At 33.9% G+C, this 16,756-nt stretch overlaps 3 protein-coding genes across 4 annotated transcripts; all 3 read right to left on the reverse strand.

Annotated features, from left to right (window-relative positions):
* Positions 1 to 125: 125 nt before the first annotated feature.
* On the reverse strand, positions 126 to 5,585 carry dnajc5gb (DnaJ (Hsp40) homolog, subfamily C, member 5 gamma b). Its single transcript, XM_051133143.1, has 7 exons — positions 5,363 to 5,585; positions 4,645 to 4,778; positions 4,341 to 4,554; positions 2,780 to 2,936; positions 2,590 to 2,646; positions 1,297 to 1,341; positions 126 to 1,182 (listed from the first exon to the last, which is right to left on the reverse strand). The coding sequence occupies exons 2-7, from the start codon at positions 4,755 to 4,757 to the stop codon at positions 1,127 to 1,129; spliced, it is 642 nt and encodes a 213-aa protein (XP_050989100.1). The 5' UTR covers positions 4,758 to 4,778; positions 5,363 to 5,585; the 3' UTR covers positions 126 to 1,126.
* A 518-nt stretch (positions 5,586 to 6,103) lies between these two features.
* Positions 6,104 to 9,638, reverse strand: tp53i3 (tumor protein p53 inducible protein 3). 2 transcript variants are annotated; one of them, XM_051132718.1, is made up of 7 exons: positions 9,559 to 9,638; positions 9,112 to 9,153; positions 8,789 to 8,920; positions 8,448 to 8,715; positions 7,479 to 7,691; positions 7,203 to 7,399; positions 6,104 to 6,670 (listed from the first exon to the last, which is right to left on the reverse strand). In XM_051132718.1, exons 2-7 carry the CDS (start codon positions 9,136 to 9,138, stop codon positions 6,488 to 6,490), a joined length of 1,020 nt encoding a protein of 339 aa, XP_050988675.1. In that variant the 5' UTR covers positions 9,139 to 9,153; positions 9,559 to 9,638; the 3' UTR covers positions 6,104 to 6,487. The 2 variants fall into 2 exon arrangements, with proteins under 2 accessions (XP_050988675.1, XP_050988674.1); XM_051132717.1 differs by lacking the exon at positions 9,559 to 9,638 and having other exon boundaries at positions 9,112 to 9,277.
* Positions 9,639 to 11,044: 1,406 nt separating this feature from the next.
* On the reverse strand, positions 11,045 to 16,656 carry cenpo (centromere protein O). The gene is made up of 6 exons (XM_051133448.1): positions 16,485 to 16,656; positions 15,015 to 15,163; positions 14,670 to 14,808; positions 14,312 to 14,580; positions 13,776 to 13,938; positions 11,045 to 11,978 (listed from the first exon to the last, which is right to left on the reverse strand). The coding sequence occupies exons 1-6, from the start codon at positions 16,513 to 16,515 to the stop codon at positions 11,869 to 11,871; spliced, it is 861 nt and encodes a 286-aa protein (XP_050989405.1). The 5' UTR covers positions 16,516 to 16,656; the 3' UTR covers positions 11,045 to 11,868.
* Between the last annotated feature and the right edge of the window lie 100 nt (positions 16,657 to 16,756).

The following is a 16,756-nucleotide window of genomic DNA, read 5'->3' on the forward strand; positions in this document are numbered from 1 at the left end:
GTATTTTTGGCTATTGCTACAAAATACACCCGTGCTACTTAAAGACTGGTTTTGTGGTCCAGGGTCACATATTGCAATTTCACCTCTGTAGATGTACATAAACTCACATTAAAAGCTTGAGTAGATAAAGTAATCAACTATATTTATTAAGCTTTCATAATTCCACATAGAATTTTAGACAAAACCATCCCTGAGGCTGTGCAATATTACCACAATAAACAAAACATTCACCTGCAAATTACCAGCTTTATCACACGATTTCAGTGGTCCTTTAAACTCTAATAATCAACATTATACTTAAATACGTATCATAAAATAGCTGTTTCACAGAGGTTATTTCAAGGTTTGCTTGCAGCAGTGGCAAAATAAACCGCATATAGTTATCTGTTAGATAAACTGTCAATGTGTATGTGTATATACAGATAATAAAAGACTGTTGGACTTATTTATCATCATGTATTGGAGCCTTAACGACTTCACTTTGTACAATTATAGTATTAACAATAAAACTTTATGTTCTTAAGACTTACTGTAATGTTAAGCACACAAAGTGCATATATTAGATTTCACTTGTAAAGCCTGTTGCAAGTGTTATATAAACAGAAGATTCTGTGGTATTACTTCAGGTTGACTTTGTTGTGCAAGATATGTTTGATTGTTCTCTAGAGGTCATTTAAATCAACGGTATGTATGCTTCCTACCGGTTTCAGAAATGTTATGTCTTCTAATAAAATGAACAGAATCTATTTCCAAACGTCTGGTGCTGTAGTAAGTTTGTTCAGCGGGTACAAAATATATTTTGTGATATATTTACAACAGTGAATTTCACTCACTCAACTGTAGAGGGCTCCAAAGTCGCAAAAATACACAAACCTACATACAGCTGCTTTAAATGGCTTATTATTGAAGCATTACAATATAAACGAGACATTCAAGCAACCAAAAAGCTATTATAAAATTATGTAAACACAAATAGCATTATGTGTGGAGATCAAATGAGCCGCTCAAACCGCACAGGCACTGTGTGATACAAACCAAAATCATTTCTACAGCAGTGTCTTCATTTCTACAGCTAAAAACAGGGGCGATTCAGTCTCCTTAACAAGTTTTGTAATTGCTGTTTGCTCTAGTCTACATGCGCCATATGTGCGTCTGGAGTGATCAGTACAGAAGTGTCTCCATCTGCAAGAGAAAACAGCAAAATAACCCTCAGAATTGGAATTTTAATGCATTTTTTGCCAAAAAGTACATCACATGCAAAACATGCTAAAGCTAATAACTGATGCGGATATTCACCTGAGGTTGCAGCAATGGGCATTCCTACAATTACAGTGTTTCCTTCTAAACAACACAAAGAAAGCAATAGTTAAAAAATAAAAATAGTTAACAAGACTGAGTGTTTCATACTTCATATATCTACAAAAGTTTCTTCTGCTCACCAAGCCTGCATTTTTTTGATCTGAAGTACAGCAAAAACAGTACAATTCTAAAATATTTTTACTATTTAAAATAACTGTTTTCTATTTGAATATGTTTTAAAATGTAATTTATTCCTGTGATTTCAAAGCTGAATTTTAGCATCATTACTCCGGTCATATGATCCTTCAGAAATCATTCTAGAATTCTGATCTGCTCTGATTTTATCAGGTTTCTTTGATGAATAGAAAGTTCAGAAGAACAGCATTTATCTGAAAGAGAAATCTTTAACATTATAAATGACTTTATCATCACTTTTGACTAAATTAAAGCATCCTTGCTAAAAAAAAAAAAAAAAAAAAAAGTAGTATTTTTTTAAGGCTGCCAAACGATTAATTGCATTCAAAATAGAAGTTTGAGTTTGCCTAATAAATATGTGTGTACTGTGTAATTATATATATATATATATATATATATATATATATATATACACACACAAATTAATGTGTATTTTAAGGGAAATATGTTATTTATGTAAAAAATATTTTTATTTATATATAATATAAATTACATAAAAAATTATATTAAATACAATATACTTGTAGATATTTCTTAAATATATATTAGGCAAACTCAAACTTTTGTATGCGATTAATCACGATTAATCTTTTGACAGGCCTAATTTCTATAATTTTTGAATACAGTGTATAATGTTACAACAGCTTTTTATTTCAGATAAATGCTGCTCTTCGGATATTTGTATACATCAAAGAATCCGGAAAAAAAAGGTATACATCTGTTTTAAATATTGATAATAATAAGAAGAAGAACAAGAAGAAAAATGCTTCTTCAACAGCAAATCAGCATATTAGAAAGATTTTTGAAGGATCATGTGACACTAAAGACTGGAGTAATGATGCTGAAAATGTAGTTTTGAAATCACAGGAATGAATTACATTTTAAAATACATTCAAATAGAAAACAGTTGTTTTAAATAGTAAAAATATATCAAAATTGCACTGCTTTTGCTGTACTTTGGAACAAATAAATGCAGGTTTGGTGAGCAGAAGAGACTTTACAAAACACTAAAAATCTTACTGTTCAAAAACATTTGACTAGTAGTGTATCTATCTATTTATCCATCTGTAACACACATATGCATCTGTTGTTTACCTGAATTTCCAGGCGCTGGACAGGGAATAGGCTGTCCTATTATTACTGTGTCATTGCCTGTAAATCACAAAAAAAAAAAAAAAGAAGTGATTAACATGATTTACAGTGCTCTCTTCTTTTTTTACCAATTGCAGGCACATGTCTGGTAAGCTTGTGTTTGCAGTCTCCAAAACGGAGTCCCGCTTCTCACCTCTGTTCTGCTCTTCTGACATCTCCGCCTCCAGCTCATCTGGATCCACATAGTGAAAATTGTCTTCGGGCTCTGAACCGCCACATTTACCGCAACAGCAACAACAGCAGCAAAAGCAGCAGCAACATGTGAAGATCATTCCCAATGCCATGAGTGCCTGAACCAAAAAATATAAAACAATTAAGCGATTACACTGTACACTGCTCGTCATCATGTTTGTTGAATGAAATGTAATATTTCTTCTTAGTAATTCCATTTGTGCTTTCAACATACATTTGTAAGGTGAAGAAGTTTTGTATTGTTGCTTAATCAGAGGCAAAGACATGATTTATGTCTTCCTCTGAGTCAGATTACAACTATTTCTTCAAGTCTCAGCTGATTTTAACATGCATGAATGATTCTGAAGGCATTTTTAATGCCTATTCTTGATTTTAAGGTTAAAATTATGGCCAGTGACAAAGCTATTGACATTTGCTGCTTTTGTTATTTTGGTAAGTCCATTAAATATATATGTATGTAACATATATGTAATTTTAAAAAATCTTCATTCTTACTAATATTTTTGTAAATCAAATCAGATCAGATAGTATCAGGCCTTTTTTCAAACCAGCAGATTTTTTTTTCAAGATGCAATGCCATCATGGTGATCATTTCACCATGCCGTGACTTTTATTATTTACATTGTACACTACCAGTCAAAAGTTTTTAAACAGTTAGATTTTTAATGTTGTCTAAAGAAGTCTCTTCTGCTCACCAAGCCTGCATTTATTTGATCCAAAATACAATTTCCAAAAAATAACTGAAATAACTTAAAATAACTGCTTTCTATTTCAGTGTATTTTAAAATGTAATTTTTTCCTGTGATCAAATCTAAATTTCCAGCATCATTACTCCAGTCTTCAGTGTCACATGATCCTTTAGAAATCATTCTAATATGCCAATTTGCTATTTATGAAACATTTTTTTTTATTACTATTATTATCACCAACATTTAAAACAGCTGAGTACTTTTTCAGGATTCTTTGATGAATAGAAAGATCCAAAGATCAGCATTTATCTGACATAAAAAGCTGTTGTAACATTATACACTATAACATTGAAAAGCATGGAGCCAGTATAATTTCTAATGTTAAAAATTTCTATTTTGAATAAATACTGGTCTTCTAAACTTTCTATTCATCAAAGAAACCTGAAAAATTTCTGCTCAGCTGGTTTCAACATCATATTAATAATAAATGTTTTTTTGAGCAGCAAATCAGAATATTAGAATGATTTCTGAAGGATCATGTGACTGGAGTAATGATGCTAAAAATTCAGCTTTAAAATCACTGGAATAAATTACATTTTAAAATATATTCAAATAGAAAACAGTTATAAAAATAGTAAAAATATTTCAAAATTCAAAAACTGTTTTTGCTGTACTTCTGATTAAATAAATGCAGGCTTGGTGAGCAAAGAGACTTTAAAAAACAAAGAAAACCTTACTGTTCAAAAACTTTTGACTGGTAGCGTATATAAAAGTAGAAATAAAAACAAATAAACATACACACAAACTACTGACCTTAAACCAGCATTTGGACATGAGGAAGTAATATTTAACACTCTCCTCTCCAAACTGGTCTGCGACGTAGAGACCCATGGAGCCATATTCGTCATAGATCTGTCGTTTGGTTTCATCGTTGAGGATGGTGTTGGCATTGTTGATCTCTTTGAACTTCTCTGCCGCTTCTGGGTTGTTAGGGTTCTTGTCTGGGTGATACTTCAGTGCCAGTTTCCTTATAGGTAGGGATTCATAAAAAACAACACCGTTAGAGGGAAACTGCATTTATGATTTCTTGACAAACACGAGTTGTAAACCAGAATACCTGTATGCTTTCTTAATATCTTCAGATGAAGCTCCTTTTGCCAAGCCTAACGCCTGGTATAAACTCTCCCCAGCTCGGGACAGCCTGCGCTGAGGGCGGTTTGTGTCTGTCATTCTTAAATTCTGCTAGAAACACTAAAGATTAAGGATCACAAATGAAGATAGTCATTATGCCATCTTTTCTTTTATTTAAAATATTCTTATATAAAAGTATTTGGACACATATGTCCAAATATTAAAACTGGATGCCATTGCATTTGATAACAATATGTCAAAGCAAAATTGACAACTGTGTGAACTAACATTATACATCCACTAATAAACACTAAAGCACTAGCTGATTAAAAGACATTGAGCAATAATAATAAAGAAAAATAATACATGTAAATATGACCTAGGAGTCACATTGAAGAAATACAACCAAAGCAAACAAGAAATAATGTTATATTATTGATTAATATTCCTTATCCACTTAAAAAAAAGATATTAAGTATGAATAAATATTCACAGCGTTAGTAATTGATCCACCAAAGGACCTTTGACACCCACACGACTAATATTTCGTTTACATAATATATTTCTTCTATCTTATTACTAAATATATTACGACAGCATTTTATATTTATATATTAGTAAACTGACGGTGATTTGAGTTTAGGCCTGTTAGAGATCAGTAACTGACTGAGAACATGAACTTATCAATGAAATCGATCACTTACCGTTTATGAAAAGAAGCATAAGTTGATTTGTAATAAAGTTACTTCCGTATTCATTTCTACACTTTGTTACAGCGTTTACACGGCGAAAAGTAAAGTTGTGCCATTGATCTTGAGCTGTGTTTTGACCAGGAAGTAGGAAATAAAGTTACTCTTACGTCAAGTACGAAAGCTCACTGACAGAGCAGCGGGGAATAGTGAAAGTATCCGGCTTTGAAATGCGGCGCACCTTAGTTTGAAAAACCCGGCCCAGCTAACCGAGAACGTCCTCAGAACATGACGTTCTCTTAACGTTATGCACAAACGTTCTTCCAGCAATATTAAAAGAACGTTCGTTTAAAGTCATCTGCTTTTTAATAACGTTCTAAAACGTTAGCACAAAAACGATATTTATATATAATTCATGAACCGTTTTTTTTTTTTGGAACAACTTAGTTCCATTTTTTTAAATGTTACATTTTTTAAATGTAACTACTTGTTTCAGAATTCTAAAATGGAATGTTTCCTTAATGTTAACCAATTTTAAAACGTTTAAATAACTGAACGTTTCAAACAGCTTCAGCAAAAGATTTTTAGAATGTATCAGTAATAATTGCTTAATCACTATCAAAGATTTATAAAAATGTTACTTAAAAATAGTGTTAGATGTACACTTTTGAGATATAGTCAAAAACAAAATCATTTAGAGGTCATACCTTCTACTATTTTACATAGTTAAGTCCTATAAATAAAAAAGCAACTCACTTTATTTTAAAATGTTTATTATAAATATCAAAGAAAAAAAACAATAGCCCTCATTTGTAGAGAAATCGTAAGACTATTTAGGGGAAATTTACCCAACTATTATAAGCCATGAATATGATTTATAAAAACATATTAAACTAAACAGCAGTTTAATATGCAAAATTAAGAGAACAGATAATATGAAGTTTTAAGTTACAACATTTGATCTCATGCTTCATGCAGAAAAAAAATACTTTTTTTAATCCTAAAGTTGTAAGTTTTTCTCTCATTAACTTCTTTAAAGTATTTATTTATGTGAAATATTTTTTATGCAAAATTTAACATGAATAGATTTTGTAAATGGTCATAATCACAATGATTGCATTCCATATATTTAATCATAAGTCAAGAGTTTCCCATTTTAAGAATTATTTTCCCAATATTTTTGTTGGCCTCCATATGCTCATGAGCCATTTCAACATCTTCCAAGCTGAACATGCTGTCTATCACAGGCCGCAAGGGAGAATCTGTCGACTGGAAGTGTGGCAAAACCTGCTCTGTGAAACTCCGGACCAGCTCTGCTTTATACTGGAAATAAAACACAACCATAAATGAAAAGTGCATAACATTTAATGCTTCAAATCTAACATTATACACCATTAAAAGAGTTAAAACTGGCAAAAAAAAAATAGCATAAGGGTTTGGAGTGACATGAGGTTTAAATAAATAATGACAGAATCTTTATTTTGGGATGAATTTATGAAGAAGCTTTTTAGTTTGCAATGCAATCTGAAGTAAGTCTCTTCTTCTCAACAAGCCTGCATTTATTTGATCCAAAGTACAGTAAAAACAGCAAATTTTGAAATATGTTTACTATTTTCAATAACTGTTTTCTATTTGAATATATTTTAAAATGTAATTTATTCCTTTGATTTCAAAGCAAAATTTTTAGCATCATTACTCCAGTCAGACACATTTTAAAATATAGAAAACTGTTTTTGTACTTTGGATTAAATAAATGCAGGCTTGGTGATCAGAAGAGACTTCTTTAAAAAAAAAACATTAAAAATCTTACTGTTCAAAAACGTTTGACTAGTAGTGCAGTATTTTTGAGTCTAACCTGTAAACTCCTTGATCTGAGGAGACTGCAAAGAAGATTCCCTCTCTTCCTCAAAAGCTTGCCAAGCAAGTCTCCATCAGCCGTTTTACCTCCCAACATGCCATAAAGCACCCATCGTCCATCTATTGCAAGGCTACAAATGTTCTTCTCCCAAAAAGATCCACCAACACAGTCCAGAATGACATCAGCTCCCTTGCCTGCACAAAAACACACACTTTATACAATGTGTTCATTTTAATGTTGAATAAACACATTCAGAATGCTTAAAATACTGACCTTCAGTGAACTGCAGGACTTTTTCAGAAAAATCCTCCTCTTTGTAATTGATTCCCGCAGCTGCTCCCATCTGCTCTGCAAATTTTAACTTTTCAGGACTCCCTGCTGTTACTACTGGAATTGCATCACTCAAGCGAACCAGCTGAATGGCAGCGGTGCCTATTCCACTCGCTCCAGCATGAATCAACACCGTCTCATTTGGCTTCACTTTGGCTATAAAAGACAGCGATATATGGAAATATAACAATCTTTAAATGCATTTGGACACTTAAAGGAATAGTTCACCCACAAATTGAAGTTTACTGTAAAATGTACTGAACAGAAATGTAGCATTCCAGTCACTTGCTCACCAAAAGATCTTCTGCAGTGAATGGGTGCCGTCAGAATGAGAGCACAAACAGCTGATAAAAACATCATATTAATCCACACCACTCCAGTACATCTTGTGAAATCAAAAACAACATTTCTTGGCAAATATGGGTCTATAATAACACTTTCTCCACTGAAAATGTCCATCCCCTGTTGGCCTCTGACATCAAAATCCATGCACGTATTTGTTTAGAACTGTTTTGAATAGTTTCTGCTTGTAAACGGTGTTGATCTGTGCATATTTCTCTCCATTCAGATGAGACATTTTTTTCACTGGAGAAACAATATTTTGGATAAAGGACTCATGTTTTAGCAAGAAGCAATAGTCAGCTTTTCATTTCTTAAGATGTTAACTGATGGACTGGAGTGGTGTGGATTACTTGTGGTTTATTGTGATGTTTTTATCATCAGTTTGGACTCACATTCTGACGGCACCCATTCACTGCAAAGGATCAATTTGGGAAGCAAGAGATGTAATGCTACATTTCTCCAAATCTTACTGAGAAACATACTCAATTACATGTTCAGCTCATTTTCATTTTTGGTTATAAAGCCTCATTTTAATATAATTAAACACAAAGCAAGCTGGTGTTATTTTACCTATGAAGTGCAGAAGTTGGTAGGCAGTCAGCCAGGCCTCAGGAAGAGCTGCGGCTTGATTTAGAGTGAGGGGTGATGGGACAGACATGACGAGTTTTTCTGGAACAGCAACATATTCTGCATAGCCTCCTCCTCCCAGTAAAGCCATTACTTTACTTCCCAGTATCCAGTTCCCTTTGACCCCAGGGCCGATGTCAGCAATCACACCGCTGGCCTCCAGACCCAAGATCTCACTCTCTCCAGGAGGAGGAGGGTACAGACCCCTTTTCTGTCAATTAAAATGAGCCATCAGTGGGGTTCAACTTATCCAACACAAACACTGGCAAGATTTTATAGTCTACCTGTAGCAGATCAGCTCTGTTTAAAGCAGTTGCGGCAACTCTGATGAGGAGTTGCCCATCTTTGGGTTCAGGCCGAGGGATGTGTTTCACATCCAGCTTCCCTGATTCATTAACACATACTGCCCGCATTAACTAGATAATGAGAAAAAATGCAATATGTTTGCCATGCATCTTAGTTCTAATTTTCCTTTTAGCATTTTATTGTGTTGTTTGTTTTCCCCACAATACATTGGCAATGTGATTATAAACACAAAAAGGGACTTTAGAGTCATTCAATTATAAAACTTTAAAGACTAGATCATAAAGACATGATTTTTACTTACTGTTCTCTCTTCGTGCATTTGTTGCATTGGCACTTTAGTGATCTAACAACACAAACAGGACATCAGCTTTTAATTTAACAGCTTAATCAAAAGAAACAAGGAATATACACAACACTCTAATACAACGTCTCTTGAGATACACATGCACTCAAATGAGTGACTTGTAGTAGCGTTTGCTTTTCTGCGCAATTTCAACGCATATATGACATCAAAAATTCTGCCGCGATAATTAAAAAATAATCCACAATATAGAACAAATCAGTGCAATAGTTTGTTTTTGTAGTAATGACACAAAATTATATCATAACATCGATTTTAATCTATTAATTCTGTTGTTTGGCAATAACGAAAGTACTTCAAACAGCGTTTCATTTACGTCGATTTGCACTTCCTGCAAGACAAAACAGCTTCTAAACTAAAATTAGTGTTATGTTAAATGAAACTTACCTCAGTCGCTCTTTAAATCGATGTTTTGGATGTATGAACTGATCATACAGTCAAATCAAACACTGGAAATAATACAGTAGTACCTCCCCCCCCCAAAATACTATGGTGATTATAGAAAAATACCATAGTTACCATAGTAGAACTACATTATAAAACAACCACATTAAAAAAAAAAAAACATTCTGAAACTTCTTAGACAGTTTGAAGACCCTATATTAATTTATGATGTACAGTTGAGGTCAAAAGTTTACATACTCCTTGCAAAATCTGCAAAATGTTTATTTTACCAAAATAATAGGGATTATACAAAATGCATGTTATTTTTTAGTTAGTACAGACCTGAATAAGATCTTTAACATAAAATATGTTTGCATATAATCCACAAGAGAAAATAATAATTAAATTAATAAAATGACCCTGTTCAAAAGTTTACATACACTTCTTAATACTGTGCTGTTACCAGAATGATTCACAGATGTTTTTTTGTTTAGTGATAGTTGTTCATGAGTCTCTTGTTTGTCCTGAACAGTTAAACTGCATGCTGGTCTTTAGAGGTCATTTTTGTGTATTTAAACCTTTTCCAACAATGACTGTATGATTTTGAGATCCATCTTTTCACACTGAGGACAACTGAGGGACTCATATCCAACTATTACAGAAGGTTCAAACACTCACTGATGCTTCAGAAGGAAAAACGCAAGGTATATGTAAACTGACCTCAACTGTATGTTGTTTTAATACTCATACGTTTACAGCAGAAATAACTGCAGTAACTACCTGGTATTTGAAAACTAGTTATACGAAAAATTAAAGGGTTAAATTTACTCAAAACGGGTTAAATATACACAAATGTCCAGCTTGACCTTCAAGATCTGTTGGGGTATCAGAAACAGCTAAATTGTAGGGTGAACTGTAAAATACCTATTTTTATATAATACTATATAATATTTTAATCACAATATTTCATTGCAAATGTGGACAAGGAACAAGACAGGTGCAATTGCTGTAGTGTACAGATTACAGAATATTAATCCGAAAAACTAATAAAATATGAAATTTTGTTTATAATAATTTTTTAATGTCACAAATGAGCTGTGAGCTATTAAGTGGAGATATGAAGAAAGAAATCTGAAGTTCAAACTTTCATCTTTACAATAGTGATCATGTGACCGAATTACTTTGAAATTCAAAACCCTGAAACCTGACAGAAGGAAAGACATTGTTTACATGTTTAAGTGTCATAGCAGCAGATTCTTAGTCTACAGGCTCATGCGAGACGAGAAACCATATGCAGCAGTTTCAGGTACAGTAAATTTACATTTATTATGCATACACAATATACATATATTTCTGTAAAATAACACGTCTGAGAAGCTTCAGAGACTTTTGGACCCCGCTGTATATATGTATGTATACGTATGAGCAGCCATGCGTTTTTAAAATAAATTTGGCTTGAAACAATCTGCATCTGTGTGCTTAACCTGGATGTTTCATTCCATTTATTCATTTTAAGGAAACATGTCAACACAGCTAAACATTAAGAGACCCAAGTCCTGCCGTCAAACGGACGTAAGACTGCTGAACCACAAAGAGGATGTTCATCTTCAGTGGAAACTACACAACATCAGTGCCAAATACAGACTCAATCTCAGATTGCTGGAGCAGGAGCGAGAGCTAGTGCTGAAAGAGCACAAACGGCTGTTGCATTTAAGGGTTTGCGAACCGCACGCTACCATAAACAACACAATGAGAGCCATATCAGAGGTCAGGATGGCAAACGATGTGAACGAGACACGCTTTTCAAAATCCGCTCCAGCTTTCAGACCTCTGTCCTCGGCAAAAACGTGCGAGGATGATAAAGAACAGAGGTTTGCTAAATCAGCATCGTTTTCTGTCAAGCAAGACGATTCATCTCCACCTATGATGGTTACAGAGAAATTCAAAGCTTCAGAAAACGGTCAGCTTTCTATTCTACAGCTAAAAGACCTGGCGTTGATCGACAGCATCTCTCAGAAAGAGCTGATGTATCAGGAAGAGTATTATCGTTGGTATAAAGAAAGACTGAAACAACTGCAGAGAGAAAAACTACAACAGAAAATAAGAAGCTTTCTCACCTCTATAGAGCATTTGACAACGTACGCTTGATGTACGTATGAACACATTTTAAACTGATGGATAAACAGCTGTACGTGTTAATCTACCTCTGAATGTAAAGCTCTGTGCATCTCTTATGTTACATAAGCCGTCAGGTTTTTAACTGCACTGTAACAGGACATTATTTACATTAAGGTGATAATTTTGTCAAATTTGTCAAGCGATGCTTCCCATCCTCCTCATGGTCAGAAGAGCAGTATGAGCTGGGGACTCCAGGAGCAAAGACTGGTTTTTCTTCCACTGTGGAGATTCTGAAAGTGTTTTATCTACAAGAATAGAAGCAAATAAATGCAAAATTAATGTAATCCTAGTTATTTTCCCCTTTTTCAAAATTTTAAATAAAGATAAATAAATGTATGCTTTGATTAGACTGTGTTGCCCTCATTCTCAAATGAACAGCTGATAAAAATAATAATTTGTAATCTCACACTTCATTCCAGCCCATGTAAGAATAATGTCCATCGATATTTACCACTTAAAGGGTAAATTTACAGAAAATAATTTCATATTTAAGTGATAGTTTACTCAGAAATGGAAATTATGTCATCATTTACTTACCCTCATTCCAAACCCAATTCTTCTAAATTAAGAAATCTAACCATTTAGATATACAGTGGTGGCCAAAATGATTAGAACACTAGTATTTTCACCAGCTTAAAAATGGTTTTAAGTTAGTTATTTCTATCTTTTGCTGTGGTGTTTCAGTAGGAAATATCAGTTTACATTTCCAAACCTTCATTTTACAATTAATTGCCTGGGGATAGTAAACTCTTTATGACCTTTTTTTGCAGAGACAGAACTTCTCAGATTTCATTAAAAATATCCTTTTTTGTGTTTCATAGACTAATCAAAGTCGTGCAGATTTGGAATGGCATGAGGATGAGTAAATGTTGACAGAACTTTAATAGTGGACAGAGCTTCCATATAGTGGACTTCTATGGTGCTCCGAGTTTGAACTTCCAAAATGTAGTTTAAATGTGGTTTCCAAACGATCCCAAATGCGGTTGTAAACAATCCCAGCCGGGGAAGAAGGGTCTTATCTAGAGAAACAATCGTTTTAAAAAAAAAAAAAAAAAAAAAAAAAAAAAAATACAATTTATATACTTTTTAATGTCAAACGCTCATTTTGTCTCGCTCTCCCGTTTTTCCCAGTTCATGACAGTTAGGGTATGTCGAAAAATTCCCATCTCATGTTCTCCCTCAACTTCAAAATCGCCTTATATCGCTGTTTTACCTTTTTTTGTTAAGGGTGTTTGAACTTCTTTGCATGTTCACTTTGCAAAGACTGGGTCGGTACTTCTGCAGCGATGCAGGATGATTTTGAAATGATTTTTGAAACTGAGGGAGAAAATACGATTGGAGTTTTTAAACTCAACTGTCTTGAATCAAAATACACAGAGTTCAGGGACAGCAAAACAAGACGAGCGTTTGAGATCAAAAAGTATATAAACTGTATTTGTTTAAAAAAAATAAATAAATAACTGATAGTTTCACTAGATAAGTCCCTTCTTCCTCGGCTAGGATCGCTTGAAGCCACATTTAAACTGCATTTTTCAAACTCGAAGCACCATATATCAGTCCAGAAAAATCCTGAAATGTTTTAATCAAAAAACATAATTTCTTTACGGCTGAAGAAAGAAAGACATGAACATTTTGGATGACAAGGGGGTGAGTACACTATATGTAAATTTTTGCTCTGGAAGTGAACTTCTCCTTTAACTTGTCTTGTTATATTTGCAGAAGAAATTTTTGAATGAAGTTGTTATTTTGTTTTCTTTGCACACAAAAAGTATTCTCATAGCTTCATAGAATTACGGTTGAACCACTGATGTCACATGGACTATTTTAACGAAGTCCTTACTACCTTTCTGGACCTTTAACATGGTAGTTGCATTGCTGTCTATGCAGTGTCAGAAAGTCAGAAAGATTTCAGGATTTCATCAAAAATATGTTAATTTTAGTTCCGTAGACGAACGAAGGTCTTATGGGTTTGGAATGACATGAGGGTGAGTAACTGAGTCATTTTTGGATCAACTAACTCTTTAAATTGTGATGTGCCGTACCTTCACACTCAATGCTAACCCGTGTTGGCAAACATTGAGTGAGATCGCCGTACTCCAGTGTGCATAAAACAGCTATGGGGGTCTCGCCTTGTGCTGTACACATGAACACAAGAATATTGCACAACTGATTGCTCTCCATCACCTCCACTGAACCAACGAGCTCCTGTGGCAAAGATGAGAGCGACTATTAAGCAAGGATGCATTAAATTGACAAAAACATCACAAAAGATTTCTCTTTCAAAAAAATATTTTCTTTTGAACTTTCTACTCAAAGAACCCTAAAAATATATCTATCTTGGTTTCCACTGTTTTCAGCATTGATAATAATGTCATTGGGAATAATGTTTCTTGAGCAGCAAATCAGCATATTAGAATGATTCCTGAAGGATCATGTGACACTGAAGACTGGAGTAAAGATGCTGAAAATTCAGCTTTGATCACAGGAATGAATTACATTTTACAATATATTCATATAGAAAACAATCATTTTAAATTGTAGTAATTTTTCACATATTAAATGCAGAGAACCTGAATACCTTGAGGAGGTAGACCTGCTGTCTGCGAGCAGCTAAAGCGTTGAGGTTCTGGCTGAGGGTTTGCAGGAAGGCTTTAAGGTCTTTCTGCAGGTTCTGCTTGGCAAAACTCTCTAGCGGGAATGACGGAGGGATGTTATGGCGAGAGATCTGCACGGTACGCGTCAGGTCCAGCTCCATGTTGTATGTCTCCAAATACACACCCTCAAAGGCTGTGTGAAAAGACACACACACGCTCTTCCCTTCCTTACACTCCACCAAATCATAGCCACCTGAGAAAGACAGTACAGTTGTTCCAGCCTAAAACAAATGCAATACAGAGATGATCTATTCTTGAATGCAGTATTGGTACAAAAATTACCAATTAAGTGATGAGCACGCTGAAGATCTTTCAACTGCATTTTCCAAGCGGTTAACAAAGATTTTTGTAGTTCAGTGAAGTCGCCAGCAGCATCACCATCGTCCAAAGGAAGATCTTTGCTGATTTTATGTTTCAGGATCTGTGGTACAATGATAATAAGTGGACAATAAAGCTCATACATGTTTAGACTAAGAATTATGAATACTGCTACCTTGTGCCTACTGTATACAAAGGACCTGGATTTTTACATTAGATGTATATTACACAATACATTTTCTGACTACAGGACAACAAGAAAGTTAGATATTAGATATATGTCTCTTTACCATTTTAAACTCGTCTCACCTTGACAGCGTCTGTCTGACGTTTAAGTTGATCTCTTTTGGCACGGAGGGTCACGGCTTTGACCTTGAGCACCTCTAACCTCTGAGACTCATGCTGGTCCTGCTGACCCATACCTCCCCTCTCTAAAGCCATCAGGTGACCCAGAACACCTGACATATCATATAACATAATCACAGGATGCTTAAAAAGATACAGAGTATGTGAAAATACACTTACACTACCAAATGTTTGGATACAGCTACTCATAAATGTAAAGTAATCAAAACGTTATTAATCACAATAATAAGACATTTTGTAAAGGTAGCTTGTTCTTGTGCCTTACCTTAGGCATCATATTTTAATAAAGGAAAATGAAATAAGTTTAAAGGAACAGTTCACCCAAAAATGCAGTAAATGGGGGCCATCAGAATGCATTATTATGGATCATGCCGGACTGCTACTTTGCCCAGATTAGAATAATTAAAGTTAAAAACATTGTAATAACAGCTTTGTTTATTACAAACATGCAGCTTTTCACTTATTAAGATGTTAACTGATGGACTGGAGTTGTGTGGATTACTTGTAGATTATTGTGATGCTTTTATCATGAGAGTTTTAGTGGACTCTCATTCTGACGGCACCCATTCACTGAATGAATATATCTATTTATTAATTCTTTATTAATTGGATAAACTGACTGATTTCAATGTAAAACAAGTGATAGTTTGACTGTATACAATGTTAGTCAATTGTTACATAGGTACTGAAAATTAATGTTGTGTACACTTTGTTATATTTTGTTTGCTGTTTAGTTAAATTTGTTTATTTTGTAAAAATTAGTATAGATATTAGTTGAAACAAGATTCATCAGGTGATCCTTCAGAAATCATTCTAACATGCTGATTTGATGCCCAAGAAACATTTTTATTATTATTGTTATCATCAGTATTTAAAACAGCTGACTATGTATTCTTTGATGAATACAAAGATCCAAAGATCAGCATTTATCTATTTTAGATAAATACTGTTCTTCTGAACTTTCTATTCACCAAACCTGAGAAACTCAATAAATGTTTTTGAGCAGCAAATCAGAATATTAGAATGATTTCTGAAAGATCATGTGACTGGAGTAATGATGCTAAATATTCAGCTTTGAAATCAGAGGAATAAATGACATCATAAAATATATTCAAATAGAAAGCAGTTATTTTAACTAGTAAAAATATTTCAAATTTGTACTATTTTGGCTGTACTTTGGATTAATAAAAAATAAATGCATTAAAAATCTTACTGTTCAGAAACTTTTGACGGGTAGCGTACATCTACAAAATTAATTCCATGCATGTAAAGCATACACTTCAAAGCAACGTTTTTAAGACACATACAAAATAGTAGAACAGAAGAATAAGTTTAGTCTCAGACGTATAAACGTTTCAAAACGATCTGACATATTTGACACGTTTAAATGGTAACAGACTGTCATAAGTTTACCTTGCTCCATTGTTTCCATCTGGCTGTCCATTACTTTGTTCTTAACGCGCGAAATTCTAACTTTTGCTAATTTGTTTCTTTGTAAATAGAACGTTTCAAAATCTGGCGCGGGTGTGTGTCATGCTCGACCTCGGAAGCTAAAACACAAACAACGCTCTGACGCATCATCACTGCGCGCTATTTGCGCAGCCACGTAATCTAATCTGTGCTCACAAATGCGCTTTATTTCCTCCCCACGTGGTTGCATTTTTATTGGACCGCGCATGTTATTA

The sequence above is a fragment of the Labeo rohita genome, chromosome 17 (genome assembly GCF_022985175.1).
Source record: "Labeo rohita strain BAU-BD-2019 chromosome 17, IGBB_LRoh.1.0, whole genome shotgun sequence".
Lineage (NCBI taxonomy): Eukaryota > Metazoa > Chordata > Actinopteri > Cypriniformes > Cyprinidae > Labeo > Labeo rohita.

Excerpts from the sequence above, each read along its gene's own strand:
- dnajc5gb (XM_051133143.1), bottom strand. The coding sequence starts at position 4,757 with ATGACAGACACAAACCGCCCTCAGCGCAGGCTGTCCCGAGCTGGGGAG. Across the intron at positions 4,555-4,644 it reads GATATTAAGAAAGCATACAG|GAAACTGGCACTGAAGTATC; the intron begins GTATTCTGGTTT and ends CCTACCTATAAG. Across the intron at positions 1,183-1,296 it reads GCCCATTGCTGCAACCTCAG|ATGGAGACACTTCTGTACTG; the intron begins GTGAATATCCGC and ends TTTCTCTTGCAG.
- cenpo (XM_051133448.1), bottom strand. The coding sequence starts at position 16,515 with ATGGACAGCCAGATGGAAACAATGGAGCAAG. Across the intron at positions 14,809-15,014 it reads GTCAGACAGACGCTGTCAAG|ATCCTGAAACATAAAATCAG; the intron begins GTGAGACGAGTT and ends ATTGTACCACAG. Across the intron at positions 11,979-13,775 it reads GGTTAGCATTGAGTGTGAAG|ATAAAACACTTTCAGAATCT; the intron begins GTACGGCACATC and ends CTATTCTTGTAG.
- tp53i3 (XM_051132718.1), bottom strand. The coding sequence starts at position 9,138 with ATGCAACAAATGCACGAAGAGAGAACA. Across the intron at positions 8,921-9,111 it reads AAATGCACGAAGAGAGAACA|TTAATGCGGGCAGTATGTGT; the intron begins GTAAGTAAAAAT and ends CTCATTATCTAG. Across the intron at positions 6,671-7,202 it reads TCAGATCAAGGAGTTTACAG|TATAAAGCAGAGCTGGTCCG; the intron begins GTTAGACTCAAA and ends TTTTATTTCCAG.